Source organism: Danio aesculapii, chromosome 8 (genome assembly GCF_903798145.1).
Source record: "Danio aesculapii chromosome 8, fDanAes4.1, whole genome shotgun sequence".
Classification (NCBI taxonomy): Eukaryota; Metazoa; Chordata; class Actinopteri; order Cypriniformes; family Danionidae; genus Danio; species Danio aesculapii.
In genome coordinates this window covers 41,543,412-41,557,067 of record NC_079442.1, presented here as the reverse complement: position 1 = coordinate 41,557,067, position 13,656 = coordinate 41,543,412, and the positions used below count along the sequence as shown (strand labels likewise).

General features: G+C 36.1%; 1 protein-coding gene across 3 annotated transcripts in view; it reads right to left on the bottom strand.

Annotated features, from left to right (window-relative positions):
• rapgef1a (Rap guanine nucleotide exchange factor (GEF) 1a) overlaps positions 1-13,656 on the bottom strand; it is a 65,588-nt gene that overhangs the window by 12,843 nt on the left and 39,089 nt on the right. For 2 of the 3 annotated variants that reach the window (XM_056463990.1, XM_056463991.1), the window contains 6 exons: positions 10,483-10,575; positions 5,758-5,834; positions 3,802-3,904; positions 1,741-1,816; positions 707-791; positions 520-612 (listed from right to left, as the gene is read on the bottom strand). In XM_056463990.1, coding sequence (XP_056319965.1) covers positions 520-612; positions 707-791; positions 1,741-1,816; positions 3,802-3,904; positions 5,758-5,834; positions 10,483-10,575 — 527 coding nt within the window. The remainder of the gene's footprint in view (positions 1-519; positions 613-706; positions 792-1,740; positions 1,817-3,801; positions 3,905-5,757; positions 5,835-10,482; positions 10,576-13,656) is intronic. The other variant, XM_056463993.1, reaches the window with a different exon arrangement.

Below are 13,656 nucleotides of genomic sequence, written 5' to 3'. Positions count from 1 at the left end.
TGGATTGTTGGTGATTGTACGGGTTTTGGCCAGATTGGGTAGCAATACATGAAAGTGATTATTTTTTACAAACTGTTGAAACATTGATGTCTGTGATGCAGCAAGTCCCGAGACTGTTGTGTACACCATGATGCTATAAAAAACACTTTAATGTGTTATATGACTAAAAAGGGGTCGTTTTTAGACTTAAGATAGTCAAAACTTAACAAGCGGATACCTACAACACTATATTTGAGTGAATTTAAGACATTTTAAGACTTTTTAAAACCCAACAGACACCCTGATTATGCGCATTTGTTACAAATCTATGTAGGTTTATGCTAAAAGTAAGATTGTCTTACTTTTGGATCTAAATGGATGGTGAAAACTGATGGTGAAAACTCTAAATAGGTAACAAATACGTTCTATTGCATAGTTCATAAAAGACAACAGTCAAAAATGCTCAAGAGAGGCACTTTAAAAGCTTGCACAAGTGGTAAATTTGCCTTTCAACTGTGATTGTAAAGAGTTTCAGCTCACCAAAGCTCATCCACGACACGCACCAGCACGAAGAAGGTGTTTTTACTAGCTCGTTGTTTGATGGTGTCAGAGCTGAGAGAGAATCTGGTATACGTGTTCAGAGTCAAGGGCAAAATAGAAAAAAATGCTTGGTGTACAAAGGTTAGATATGCAAAGACTTAAAATGCAACCATCTCAGAAAGGATATCTATGGCGGAGCTTTTTAATGAGGTCCTCTGGGGTTAGAAATGTTCTGTACGTGGTCAAGAAAGCTTCACAGTATAAAACCCGATCTACAAGAGAGCACACAGGGTACTTTTAGTTCATCAGAATTATAGATCGAGAGTTGACAACAATGCGACATAAATGTGAAAACATTGTTAGAAATGAATACATTTGACATTCAAAGGTCAGGGGTCAAAACTAGTAAAAAAAGCAGCAATATTCTAAAATATAATTTATTCATTCATTCGGCTTAGTCACTTTATTCATCAGCGGTCGACACAGCGGAATGAACCGCCAACTCATCCAGCATATGTTTTACGCAGCGGATGCCTTTCCAACCGCAAACCAGTACTGGAAGACTCTAAAATATTATTACAATTAAAAATATTGTCATTTATTTTAAAATGTAATTTATTTCTGTGATGACACCTGAATTTTCAGCATCTTTATTTCAGTTTCCACTTCAGCTATGTTTCCATCCACATATTTTTATGTGCATTTTGGACATGCACATAAAAAACGGTTGATGGAAATGCCAAGATGTGCATAAATTTTACACATAAAAAAATAGATGCGCATCTTTGGGTGGAAACATAGCTAGTGTGACATGATCCTTTAGAGATCAATATAATACACTGATTTAATGCTCAAGAAACATTTATTATTATTATCATCAATTATCACTTTTCATATTCTTTTATAAATACAAAGAAAAGAAATAAAAATAACAGAATTGACTTGAAATAGAAACATTAAGTAAAGTTAGATGATTACTGTTATAAAAATGCATTTTGACCAATTTACTGCGTCTTTGCTGAATAAAATTATTCATTTAAAAATTGTAATAAAAAAAAAAATAAATAAATAAATAAAAAATCACTCTAACCCCAAACTTTTGAATGTCAGTTTAACACCACATTTGAAATCTCCTACTTTGTTTAGCAGATCTGTTGTTTTATAAATAAACAGTAATCGCAATATATCTGACTGGCCCAGATTAGAAGAGATTATTCTTACCTTTGCGGTCGGTTTCAGTGGCATGAACTAATAAAATATTGCCTGATCCCGCTCTAACATCAGGGCCGTCATCGTTCTGAGAAACACAGATTATGCGGTTTTCATTATGCAGGTTAAAGTTAGAGCTCGTCTTGTAATCAGATCCTAAACATAACTTGCAAAATATTATTTGCAAAATCTAGTAGATGGCTCGCTAGTTGGACTTTGAGAAGCCCTATATAGCTGGGCTATTTACTGCTTAATTGTACTGCTTAATCCGGGATACCAAAACCTTTATGTTGCATGGGTCCATTTTCGCCAATACCAAAAATATGTTGTATAAGCAGTGGTGGAAAGAGTACTGAAAAATCATACTAAAAGTAAAAGTACCATTACTTGCCTAAAAATGTAGTGCAAGTATAGTAAAAGTATCTGTTGTAAATATTACTCAAAGTAGGAGTAAAAAGTAGACCTTTCAAAAGTACTCAAGAGCAGTGAATAGTGAGTATTATGCTGTAAATTGCTTTTGATGCGTTTACATGTAATTTGTGCATATGTGTGTAAACGTAACATTCTGTAGTGCATCTAGTTATTGTCCAGCAGGCACACAACGTCATAAGATGTTCATATTAGGTTAGATTTAGGTTGTGATGTCGGTGACCAAAATTAAATGTCTATCCAGCGTCTAAGGACAATGTTATTTTGATGTTTAATAATGACGTCAAATGACGTTGATATTTGGTCGATTTTAGGTTGTTAGAAAGTGACCAAAATCCAACATCTTAAACCAACGTCATATAGAGGTCAAATACTGACATTTCCTCATCAGGTATGGCAACCAAAATCCAATGTCTGATAGACGTCATAGTGGTAACATCCACACAACGTCAAGCTGTTAGACGTTAATATTTTGTTTATTTTATGTTGGACATTGACGTCAGCCTGACGTTGAGTTCTGACGTCAACACGATTTTCATTTCCAAGCAAAATGCAACAAAAGGACACAATCGAACGTCATGTTGACGTCTTGTGACAGTGCTGGGTGTTTAAGGTCATTTTGGTCATCGTATAGTAAACATCCGTCATCTTTTCATCAGTGACATGCATCTAAACAGTCTCTGGGTCAATGTGTGTAAAGCTTTTGGGCATCTTCTTTGACACTTTAATTGCTTCCAAAGTTTGCTGCAATTATAAAGAGCAAGTCTTAAGGTAGTTCATTATGATGTGATTTTACTTTCTATGTGTAATTTGATTGGACAGGAATCACAGGACTGATTTTTCTAATCACCTTAGACAAGAAAAAATAAAGTGGTGACTGCAGGTTGAAGGAAAGTAGTGGAGTAAAAGTACCAATACTGCACTAAAAATGTACTCGATGGAAAGTAAAAGTACACATTTTTAAAACCACTTAGTAAATCACAATTCCTGAGGAAAAACTACTCAATTACAGCAGTTTGAGTATTTGTAATTAGTTACTTTCCACCACTGCGTATGTCAAAATTATCGATCTTTATTTTATGCTAAAATGAATATTAAGTAAAGATCATGTTGCATGAAGATGTTTTGTTAATTTCCAACTGTAATTATATCATAATTAATTATAACATAAATAATTTTGGATGAGTAATATGCATTGCCAAGCACTTTAATTAGACAATTTTAAAGGCAATTTTCTCAACATTTTGCTCTATTTGCACCATCATATTCCAGATTTTTAAAATGTTACATTTTGACCAAACATCTTAACTAACAAACCATTTTGGTTCCATATTAATGGAAAGCTCCCTCATTCAGCTTTTAGATGATGTACAAATCTTAATTCCCGGACATTGACACTTATGACTGGTTTTGTGTTCCAGGGTCACTTATTAACCGTCTTCTTTATTTTTAATTCTCTTGACATTGGAGTTTGAACATCTGTATTTAATATGGGCTTCAATTCATCCCTGCAAAGGCGTTAAGTCACAGGCAGATGGCAGCAGAGTAAAAACTAATGCTTTCACTCTCATCACAACCTATGCATTTCAAAAAGCAAAACTGTATATGTGCATACTGTATGTAATAGCCAAGACAAAGGTTTACCTCTTGCTTTAGTGTTATGCGAGACATAATTTCATCGTGGTCAATCAGACAGAGCTCATCCACCTCTTCTGAGGTCAATTCTGAGTCACACTTTTGCTTCCAACTGCAAACGAGAGAATAGGTGATCAAAAAAGACATGGAAATTATGGTTTTCAGGTGTGAGGAAAAAGATGGCCATATGCCACATATTTTATCTCTGAAATAGTTTTAAAGGTGCAGTGTGTAAGGTTTTGACTCTAAATCATAAAAAAAAGTCTTTTATTGTAGTGTGTTGATGTATTTCCAACTAAAATGGAATATAGAGTAGGGGTGGGGCTATCTTTTGCACATCATTCCCTCATAATAAACTAACAGTATGAAGGACGTGGTTAAGAATATTGCTATGCAGTTGCTATGAAAGTCCACAAGTTGACATCAACAGAGAAGGACGGCCACTTCAAATGTATTGTAGAAGCAAATGGTCAGACATTGACTGAGGATTACCAATACAAAGTCTTTTTTTGTAGATTAACTTGCATTAATCAATTATTCACCTTAAGAATAACAATGTGAGCCAGCAAAATGAACATTGTACATTTTGATTTCATGCAGATTTTAAGAAACATGCTAAGTGTAAATACTTGTTTGTCTGACAACCCATGCTAAAGTAACTTATTTTACTTTGTAAATGTGTGCTCCATGTCAGAATGTCTGTCTTTGTTTTGGTCTCTATAACCTGCCCGCTGCCAATTTACACAATTGTATTTATTTTGCCACCCCAGGTTGCCTTGGTTGGAGAACACACCATATTTCACTTCAGTTATGCAGGCTCCCTTCATTTATGAGGGTTTAGCCAAAAAGTGACCTCTAGAGGACAGTAGTAGCCTCCGAAATGAGACGGATTCAGAGTTATAAAAATTCACATGAGGTGGTTTTTATTTTGCAAACAATTCAAATATTATAAATGTAAACATTAGTTGAGCAGCTTACAGTGCAAGGCAGGGGTGCACAAACTCGGCCCTGGAGGCCCGGAGTCCTGCAGAGTTTAGTTTCAACCCCATTTAGACACATTTGAACCAGCTAATCAAGCTCTTTCTAGGTATACTAGACATTTCCAGGCATGTGTGTTGAAGGAAGTTGGAGCTAAACTATGCAAGACACTGGCCCTTCAGGTCCTTCCAGTTTGCGTACCCCTGGTGTAATGGTGTGTTCACACCAGACACGGATAAAGCATCAATTGAGAATGACTTACATGTTAAGTCAATGCAAAGACGTGAATTGACATCCTGCAGAGCTATTTGTGCGAATTAGGCGGCGCAAATGACGCTATTCGCACACATGAAGTGGCACAATTTGAGCGTTTTGCGCATCTGACTTTGTCTGAACTTTAGCAGACATTTGCGCCATATTAACCAACCAGGAGCTTGCTCATGTAGGGGTGTAATTATGACGCAGTGCCTGTTGTTGGTGTCCCGAGGGGAAATCCTACTGCTGACACCAGACAACAGCTCATCAAACTGGGCTCAGCTCAGTCGGAAGCACGCTGAAAGCATCCATCATCCAGGTATAGTTTCTGGAGGAGTCGATGAACTCAGAGCTGGGTGCACCTCTAAAAAGGATCTAGTGGACTCGAACTAATCTATGCTGTTTTTCAGCCTTCATAAAGCACATTAAGCATAGCTACTATGCCAATAAAATCCTTGTTAGCCATTTAGCAAAGAAATTGGAGTCACCGGGCAGACAGATGCCCCACCCATAATGCGAATCAGTGTCTATCGTGAAGTGAGTTTCAAGTTAACAAGTTAATTTGGCAACCTGTGTGTGTCATATCTGAGGAGGAGGGGGTGGGTGGCCCTGTCCAATGTTTTGAATTTGGACCGTAATATCTATTTCAGCCACTGGGTGTCAGTCCTACATAATGCATGTTTAAAAGATAAACAACTAAACAGAGAGAGAGTTTAAATCAAGGACTGATACCCCTCTCTGTCAGCCGGATCTTTGCTGTGTTCAATAGCAGAGTCCTGGAGCGAATCCTCAGCACCACAAAAAGAGTCCTGGCAATGACAGAACAAATATTTAATGATTATCACAAAAAACAAAAACAAAGAAATACATAAATGGAGAGACATCGCGGGGGAAAACACTTCACCAGTAGAGGACTACTGGGTTGCATCTGGAAAGGATGCAAAATACAGGAAAGGATACAAGGTGCTAGTTCATTTCACAAAGCTTTCAAAACAAGACTGGGAAATATTGAGAACACAACACAATATATTAGATTAAGTTTCACTACATAACAATCAGCCATTCAAAAGTTTGGGATTGGTATGATATTTAAAAGTAGTCTATTAAGCTCACCAAGGCTGTATATGCTATTAAACGGTAGTATTATATAATAGAATTGCATTTTATGAGGTCTTCAGCGTCACATGATCCTTAAGAAATCATTAAAATGAGCAGCTTTGCAATTCAAGAAACATTTATTAATATTCTCATCATTATTATCAGAATTGAAAACAGCTCTTCCTAAAGGGATAGTTCACCCTAAACTCAAAATTAGGTCAGTATTTGAAAAAAGGAATAAAAAAGAATAAAAAGTCACTGTGACCACTGACTTCCATAGTTTTTTTCCCGTAATAAAGAACTCAATGAGTGCACGTTTCCAACATTTTTCAAAATATCTTCTTTTGTGTTAAAAAGACACTCAAACAAACAAGTAAATACTGCGTACACATATTAATTGTTTTGGGTGATCTATCCCTTTAAGAAATCATGTAATATTGATCAGTTTTCATCCTTTTAAAATATAAATATGACTAATCTAAAATATCATACTCAAAGATTTGAATGGTAGTGCATGTAATAAATCCACATTAAATCAGCTTGACATAAAGTGCATGACATGCATGATGTGATTATCAATCATGAGGTTAGATAGATCATTAGGTATTTAATAAAATCACACACAAAAGCATCACTGAGGTATCACGAGTGTTTACAGTCTCAAATTATTTTTGCATATTTCTCCAAAAGCATACTGTTGATGTGACTGTGCAACGTTACATTACAGTAGCCTGTAAACACTAAGATGACCCACAGCAGGATGAATCTGATGATCTGTTAAGAGGTTTAATAACTACTGCTTCGGCTGCAGGTTTTATTTTTGAAAAGCACACAATCATCAACTCCCCAATTCCTCTTTTTTGTTCTCGGAAGTTTTCGACCAGCTCGATTTCACAACAACGTCTACATACAAAGTCATCTAAAAATGACAAGCCTTTTTTCGACTTATTCCCCCCCCACACTGCAAGTAAATTTCTGCACAAACAGACATGCTAGACAAGCGGTTTTCAACCTATTTTAACTCATGACCAATCATGTTTCCGTGCAATATTGGTGTTACATTTAAATAAATACAAATTATGGCAGCATGATTTGCAGAATAAAATCTAATTGCGATTTTTCTGATCAAAATTGTGATGTACTACTGATTCATAAAAGAGCTGCAGGTTTAATGTGGTGGTTTTAACAGCACCAAAAAAAGAGACACAAAGTATGCTCTATGCTACTGTTCATATAAAACCTCTTAAACATTGACTATGTTACAAAGACATCAGTGATCAAATTATTTGTCTTAATCTGAATAGGACAAAATGATTACAGTATTTACATGAGCGGTCCTTTTATGATTCCGTTTTAATAATTATAATAATAATTCACTTTTATATAGTGCCTTCAAAACTTAATTTTTAAGCTTTACACAAAAAAGATACAGAAATAAAACAGTTTAGAATACCGGTAAAATTAAATCATTCAAGATAAAACATTCAAAATTGATAAAACATTCAAATATCTAGAAACATAAAACTCAAGAATGCACACCTCATGAGCAGGCGAGTGTAAAATAGTGGGTTTTCAAGGATGATTTAAACAATTTAAAAGATTCAGCGTGTCTAATGTCATAGAAGGGTGAGTTCCAGAGCCTCGGAGTTAGGGATGAGAAAGCCCAGTCACCCATATAACGCAGACGAGTGGAGGGGACTGTTAAAAGACCCCAGTCAGAGGAACGGAGGTCACGTGAAGGGGAGTACCATGTTAAAAGTTCAGATAGTGTGAAGCCAAACCATGCAGGGTCTTGTATGCAAGCATGAGGATTTTTAAATCAATACGGAATCTGACTGGTATGGAGAGATTCCAAAACAGGAGTAATGTGCCACTGAGTTTTGAACATATTGTAGTTTATTGATGTTACTTTTGGAAACGCCAGCTAGTAAGGCATTGCAGTTGTCTAACCGGAAAAAAATGTAAGTATCATTAAGTTTTTCTGCCACAGAAAAGGACAGCATGGGGCGGATTCTTGAAATATTTTTAATTTGAAAAAATGAAGTCTTTAGAGTGGTCAGCACGTGGGGGTCAAATGTTAGATTTTTGTTAAATATTACCCCCAATTTATTTAGTTTGGCCTGAACCTCCACAGCAGAGCCATCTTCATTTCTTACATGTTATAGCACATAATTCGATTAACATCATTGCGTCAGCATGCTATTCACGTTTTCTCTGGAGTTTCATATAATTTCGGTTGGTTCATTTTTGCAGTTTGGCACTTTCACGTTTGTTCAGGAACATTTCATGCATGCCCCCGTGACAAACGAGATACTGGATGCGAGTATGAACTGCTGGAAGAGTGTTGCTTTAATGGAATTTGATACCGCACGCTGTATGGGGAAAAAACTTGTGGTCCTTCACTGACTCGGTAGGTCCAGAGAATTGTGTCAAACAGCCGTGTGTGTATAGACTATCCTGTCGCAAAATGCAGCCAAAATCCAACTCGACAGTAATAGCTTGTTTGCTGAGTTTACATGTCTGCACGGCACTTCAATAATGCACTTAAAATAGGCACACTCCTATACTGTCTTAATTCAATTTCTGTTTAGTTTGATTATGACCTTAATCTGACTAAATTATTATTTTTCCACTGAGTGAATTAATACTGAATGTGTGTCGTTGTTATTACTTGGGGTTAGCGTTAAGAGTAGAGTAATATGCTGGTGTTTAACTGCATTGCTTTATCACACTGAGCTCTCACATACTCTCCGGCTGCTGCTTCATAGCCGTGGTGGGCATTTCTCTCCATCTTGTGCTGAACGCAGTTGACCAATCACAAAAGACATGATCATCGGTCAAATCAGCGTTGATTAGCTTAGGAGGGGTTTGGGAACAAATGAACCTGAACAATTTTAACTCCCACACCAGCATTTGAAAATCAAATCTTGTCCCGTTTGCAACAACTTCAGCAAGCACAGGTCTCTAGTTTGGACAAGCAGTCAAAACTGGCAGATAATTGTAGGACTGGAACCATTGACAGCAATGTGCTCAGTAAAAAAAAAAGGGTTTTACATTAGCGGGCTGTTATTAAACCAATTGATGAAATCCAATAGTGAACACAAAGTAACAATGTATTATACATCAAATTAGGACTAGACATTTTTATTTACAATACTGCAATACTGTCACGGCCCGCAGGTTGAAAACCACTGTACTAGACACTAGGGCTGAACAATAAATCAACATAAAATTGCATTTGCGATTGTCTTGCATGTCATGTGAGGAAAAGTATGGTGATAAACAGTAAATCTCCTCCAGAAGGCAAGAGGGCACTTTTTCTCTCTGGAGTCATACAGAACAACCAAACATGCCGCAAAGAAAGCCAGGAAATACCCATAGAAATCGGATAATTCCATACTAAATAGTAGGTTAAAACAGTATGCGGGCAGAGAAGTAGGTCCAAATTCACAGAATTAAAAAAAAAGTTATGCGAGAGTATACCCGGATGACTTACTACTTCCGGCGAGATTCTAAAGGGTGCATCTGATGGACGCTACGTAATCCCATAATGCATCTTAGTCTACGGGAAATCCTTAGAGCATTTGTAGCGTTCATTTCATTCGACAGAATTGATAAACACATGACCATGACAAAATATGGTTAATCTGAGTTCTTCTTATTACAATTCTCATGATAATAAAGTATGTAACAATACAACGACTTTGCCATGGCTTAGAATACTATAAAATATGCTGCATTCTTCATTCTGTGTAAGAAGGCACATTGTTTCACAGAAGAATTGATTTCAAACACTTGGCTGAAGCCATGAAGAGAGTTTTTGGGTAAAAACGTCTTTATAAGTGATATTTGCACATGCTTTCAGGTTTAACATTAGCAAAATTTACTACAAAGGGCAAGCTTCCCAAACAGCCATCAATATCACAGATTAATTATAGGTGATTTGACTTGCGTAGCTTGTCAGTGAACTATAGCTCTGAATAAAGAGGTGGTTTTACAGACAAATGCGGACAACAATCGCATTCGATTTATCGTTCAGCCCAACTAGACACTTAATATCCAACATTTAAAGCAGGATTTTGAACCAATGACATTTCACTAGTCGAAGCCACCAAGCATAAAACAATATTGTCTTGCGCAACAATATTGACAGACGCTGTTAGTTAGGACAGGCTCAGATTAACATGCAAGATATTTCTTGTTTGTTGATTCTTCACACTCGCAGAGTGCACCTTGGTGGCAAGCGTTAAGTAAAATAGCAATTATTCAGTTTGCATGAAGCAAAGCCAAGCATTACAGTCACAAACAGCACAAAACGCAGCATGTGAGGCCACCGACAGCTGACATGCTGTTACTTACTCCATTGGAGAGAGTCACATCTCCATTGGCTTGGTTGGATGAATACAGATTGACGTACTCACCCTCCCCACCTTCATCATTAGTGCTTTCGCTCTACAGGAAAACAAGAGGGAGGACAGCACAAGCACAGGCAGGCGTCAGAGTAAAGCTGATGGCCAAAAGGCAGCTGAAAAACAGCTCAAATACACTGTTGCTTTTTGCCGGGGTTGAAATTAAAGGACACTTTGTTGCAAAGCAAGTCCTGCATGACCGGCGCCTGGAAACCTGGCAAGAAGATAAGCGTTGTAGTGAGTCTACTACATATGTTGTGTAGTCTGCCAGAAACACACTTAATTGTTGCAAAACCAATGTAATCCATGGCCTTGAGAGTGTTACCACTGCAGCAAAAGAAAGGGATTAAAAATAACATCACAATAAATGATCACATTTGTTTAGGGCTATTGCATTAAACAATTCTTCCAGCAGATGATATCTTCTATTAGCCTAACAAAGTGTCTAAACTGGAAGCAACCTTTATTATGCAATAAAACTATATTACTCCAATTATAATAAAAGCAGTCGCCTACATTACAAGTGGATTGACGTCAGACTGAGCGGGCCTGTTTCCTGTCAAAACAAGCTGGGCACTTCCAGTGTAGACAAATGTAATAGGGAGTTATATATATATAAGATATATATATATTTATATATTTTTTTATTTTTATATACATATTTTTTTTATCTTTTCTACCAATTTTATGTATACTGGATATTAAGTACTAACTATTTTATAGTTATGGGTTTCTTCTTTTGCATTTATTGTGGGTTTCAGCTTTTATCTTACTGGATCTTGTACTAATATATTATTTGATTGCAATTGTTTTCATGTGAAGTACTTGTTGCTTTAATTTTAATGAATTAATTTTCTAATAACATTTATCAAAATTATGTTTATATGTATGTATATATATATATATATATATATATATATATACACACATACATATACATATATATACACACACACACACATACATATATATATACACACACACACACATACATACATATATATATATATACACACACACACACATCCATATATATATATACACACACACACATACATATATATATATACACACATATATATATACACACACATACAGATACATATATATATTTTGCTACAAGAAAACAGTTATTAAAAAATCTTTTAAAGAAGCTTTTTAGATGAAACTCTGGTCCTTGGTGATTAGTCAAACCTATATTTAGTATTCTCTTTCCCAATAATAAAAAAAAAGTGTTCCCTTTATTCAGTAAAAGGACAGAGCTCAGCCGACACAAGATCATAACAGCCAGCTTAGTCACCTAACGGTGGGGATCCAAACGAGACCCTGCGGGACGATGTGTGTTTAACCTAAGCTTTCATCAGGTCACAGTTGCAGGATCCCTGTGTGGTACAAGGCTTTGACTCTTTAGATCTCCAGTTTTAGATCTCTAGAGGCGTGTGGAAAAAAAAAAAAAAATTTACTGAACCCTCACAAGGCAGTGCTGCTGTTAATTGAGGCTGTGAACTATTCATTGCCTACAGGCTATGGCACCTGTGATTCATGGGGGCTATTACCAACATGTTTCCCCTTGTAGCCGCGGGTAAATGCAGCGACACACGGTCAATAATTAGACAATCAGCACTCTTTGCATGTTAGTGCTACTTCTCAGCATGTGAAAAACTACAGAAGTAAAACTGCAGTGCTGGCAGCTACTTGACACTATTCTGTTTAAGCTTGTTTCATTAAAGACTTTATGATTAAATGTAAATGAATCTAAAAATTAGCTAAAATAATTGTGACTTCATCTGATAATTACTGCAAGATCAAATCTCATTTTTTTTCCTCACAGTTTTTATCTTAATTTTTTTTTTACAAAGGTTTCTGAATTTTTAACTAAGGGAGTACTCACACTAGGCTATCTGAACCGTGCCAGGGCGCGTTTAAGCCCCATTTCCCAGTTCGTTTGACAAGTGTGAGTACTCTGAATTGTGCCCAGGTGAGTTTCAGTTGACCGGCCTTGGCCCGTTTGTAAGAGGTGGTCCAGAGCACGGTTCAGTTGGGATCGCTTGTAGTATGTAGAGTGCAAAGCTCGCCTAAGCACAAGACCGAAGACGGACATTACTTTTATTGCCCGTTTCCACTAAGTGGTATGGTACAGTACAGTTCGGTGTGCTTTTATGCCCGTTTCCACTGTCAAAAGGTACTAAAAAGCGAACTATAACATACCATTTTTGGGTACCCTTTTGGTACCCTTTCTGGAGAAAGTCTTATTTGTTTTATTTCGGCTAGAATAAAAGCAGTTTTTAATTTTTTAAAAAACTATTTATGGTCAATACTATTAGCCCCTTTAAGATATATATTGTTTCAATAGTCTACAGAACAAACCATCGTTATACAGTAACTTGCCTAATTACCCTAATCTGCCTAGTTCACCCAATTAACCTAGTTAAGCCTTTAAATCTCAATTGAAGCTGTATAGAAGTGTCTTGAACAAATATCTAGTCAAATATTATTTACTGTCATCATGGCAAAGATAAATCAGTTATTAAAACTATTATGTCTAGAAATGTGTTAAAAAAAATATTTTCTTTGTTAAACAGAAATTGGGGAAAAAAATAAACAGGGGGGCTAATAATTCTGACTTCAACTGTATAATGAGCCATGGTCACTCCAAGCTTAAACAAACCTTGTCGGTGTCTTGATGGACAGCCACAAAGCTAAGAAGAAGAGCAGAATCTACCTTGTGCCACGTAGGTTTCGCTTTCTTGTGTGCACGTCTATATTTGAAATAACAAACTTCTTGAGCTGATGATAATAAGGTGAGCGTGATTATTGAAGTGCTTATGACATCATTAAAAAAAATCAAGAATTGTGTTGCTTCAGCGCATTTTAAATAAGCATTTTAACAAACTATAAACAATTTTTGAATAATTTTATTTTTTACAGTTGCAGGTTTTATAAAAAAATTTTACATCGCACAATTATTTTTTACTTTAGCTACAGAAAAAAGTAACTGCGACCTTTTATTTAAAAAAATCCTTACAAATAGGAGCTTATATTATTAAATTTAAGTTAAACTCTTGCTAATTTACAAATCATAATTCCCTTTTTATTCCCAAGAAATGTGAGTTTTATTTTTTTT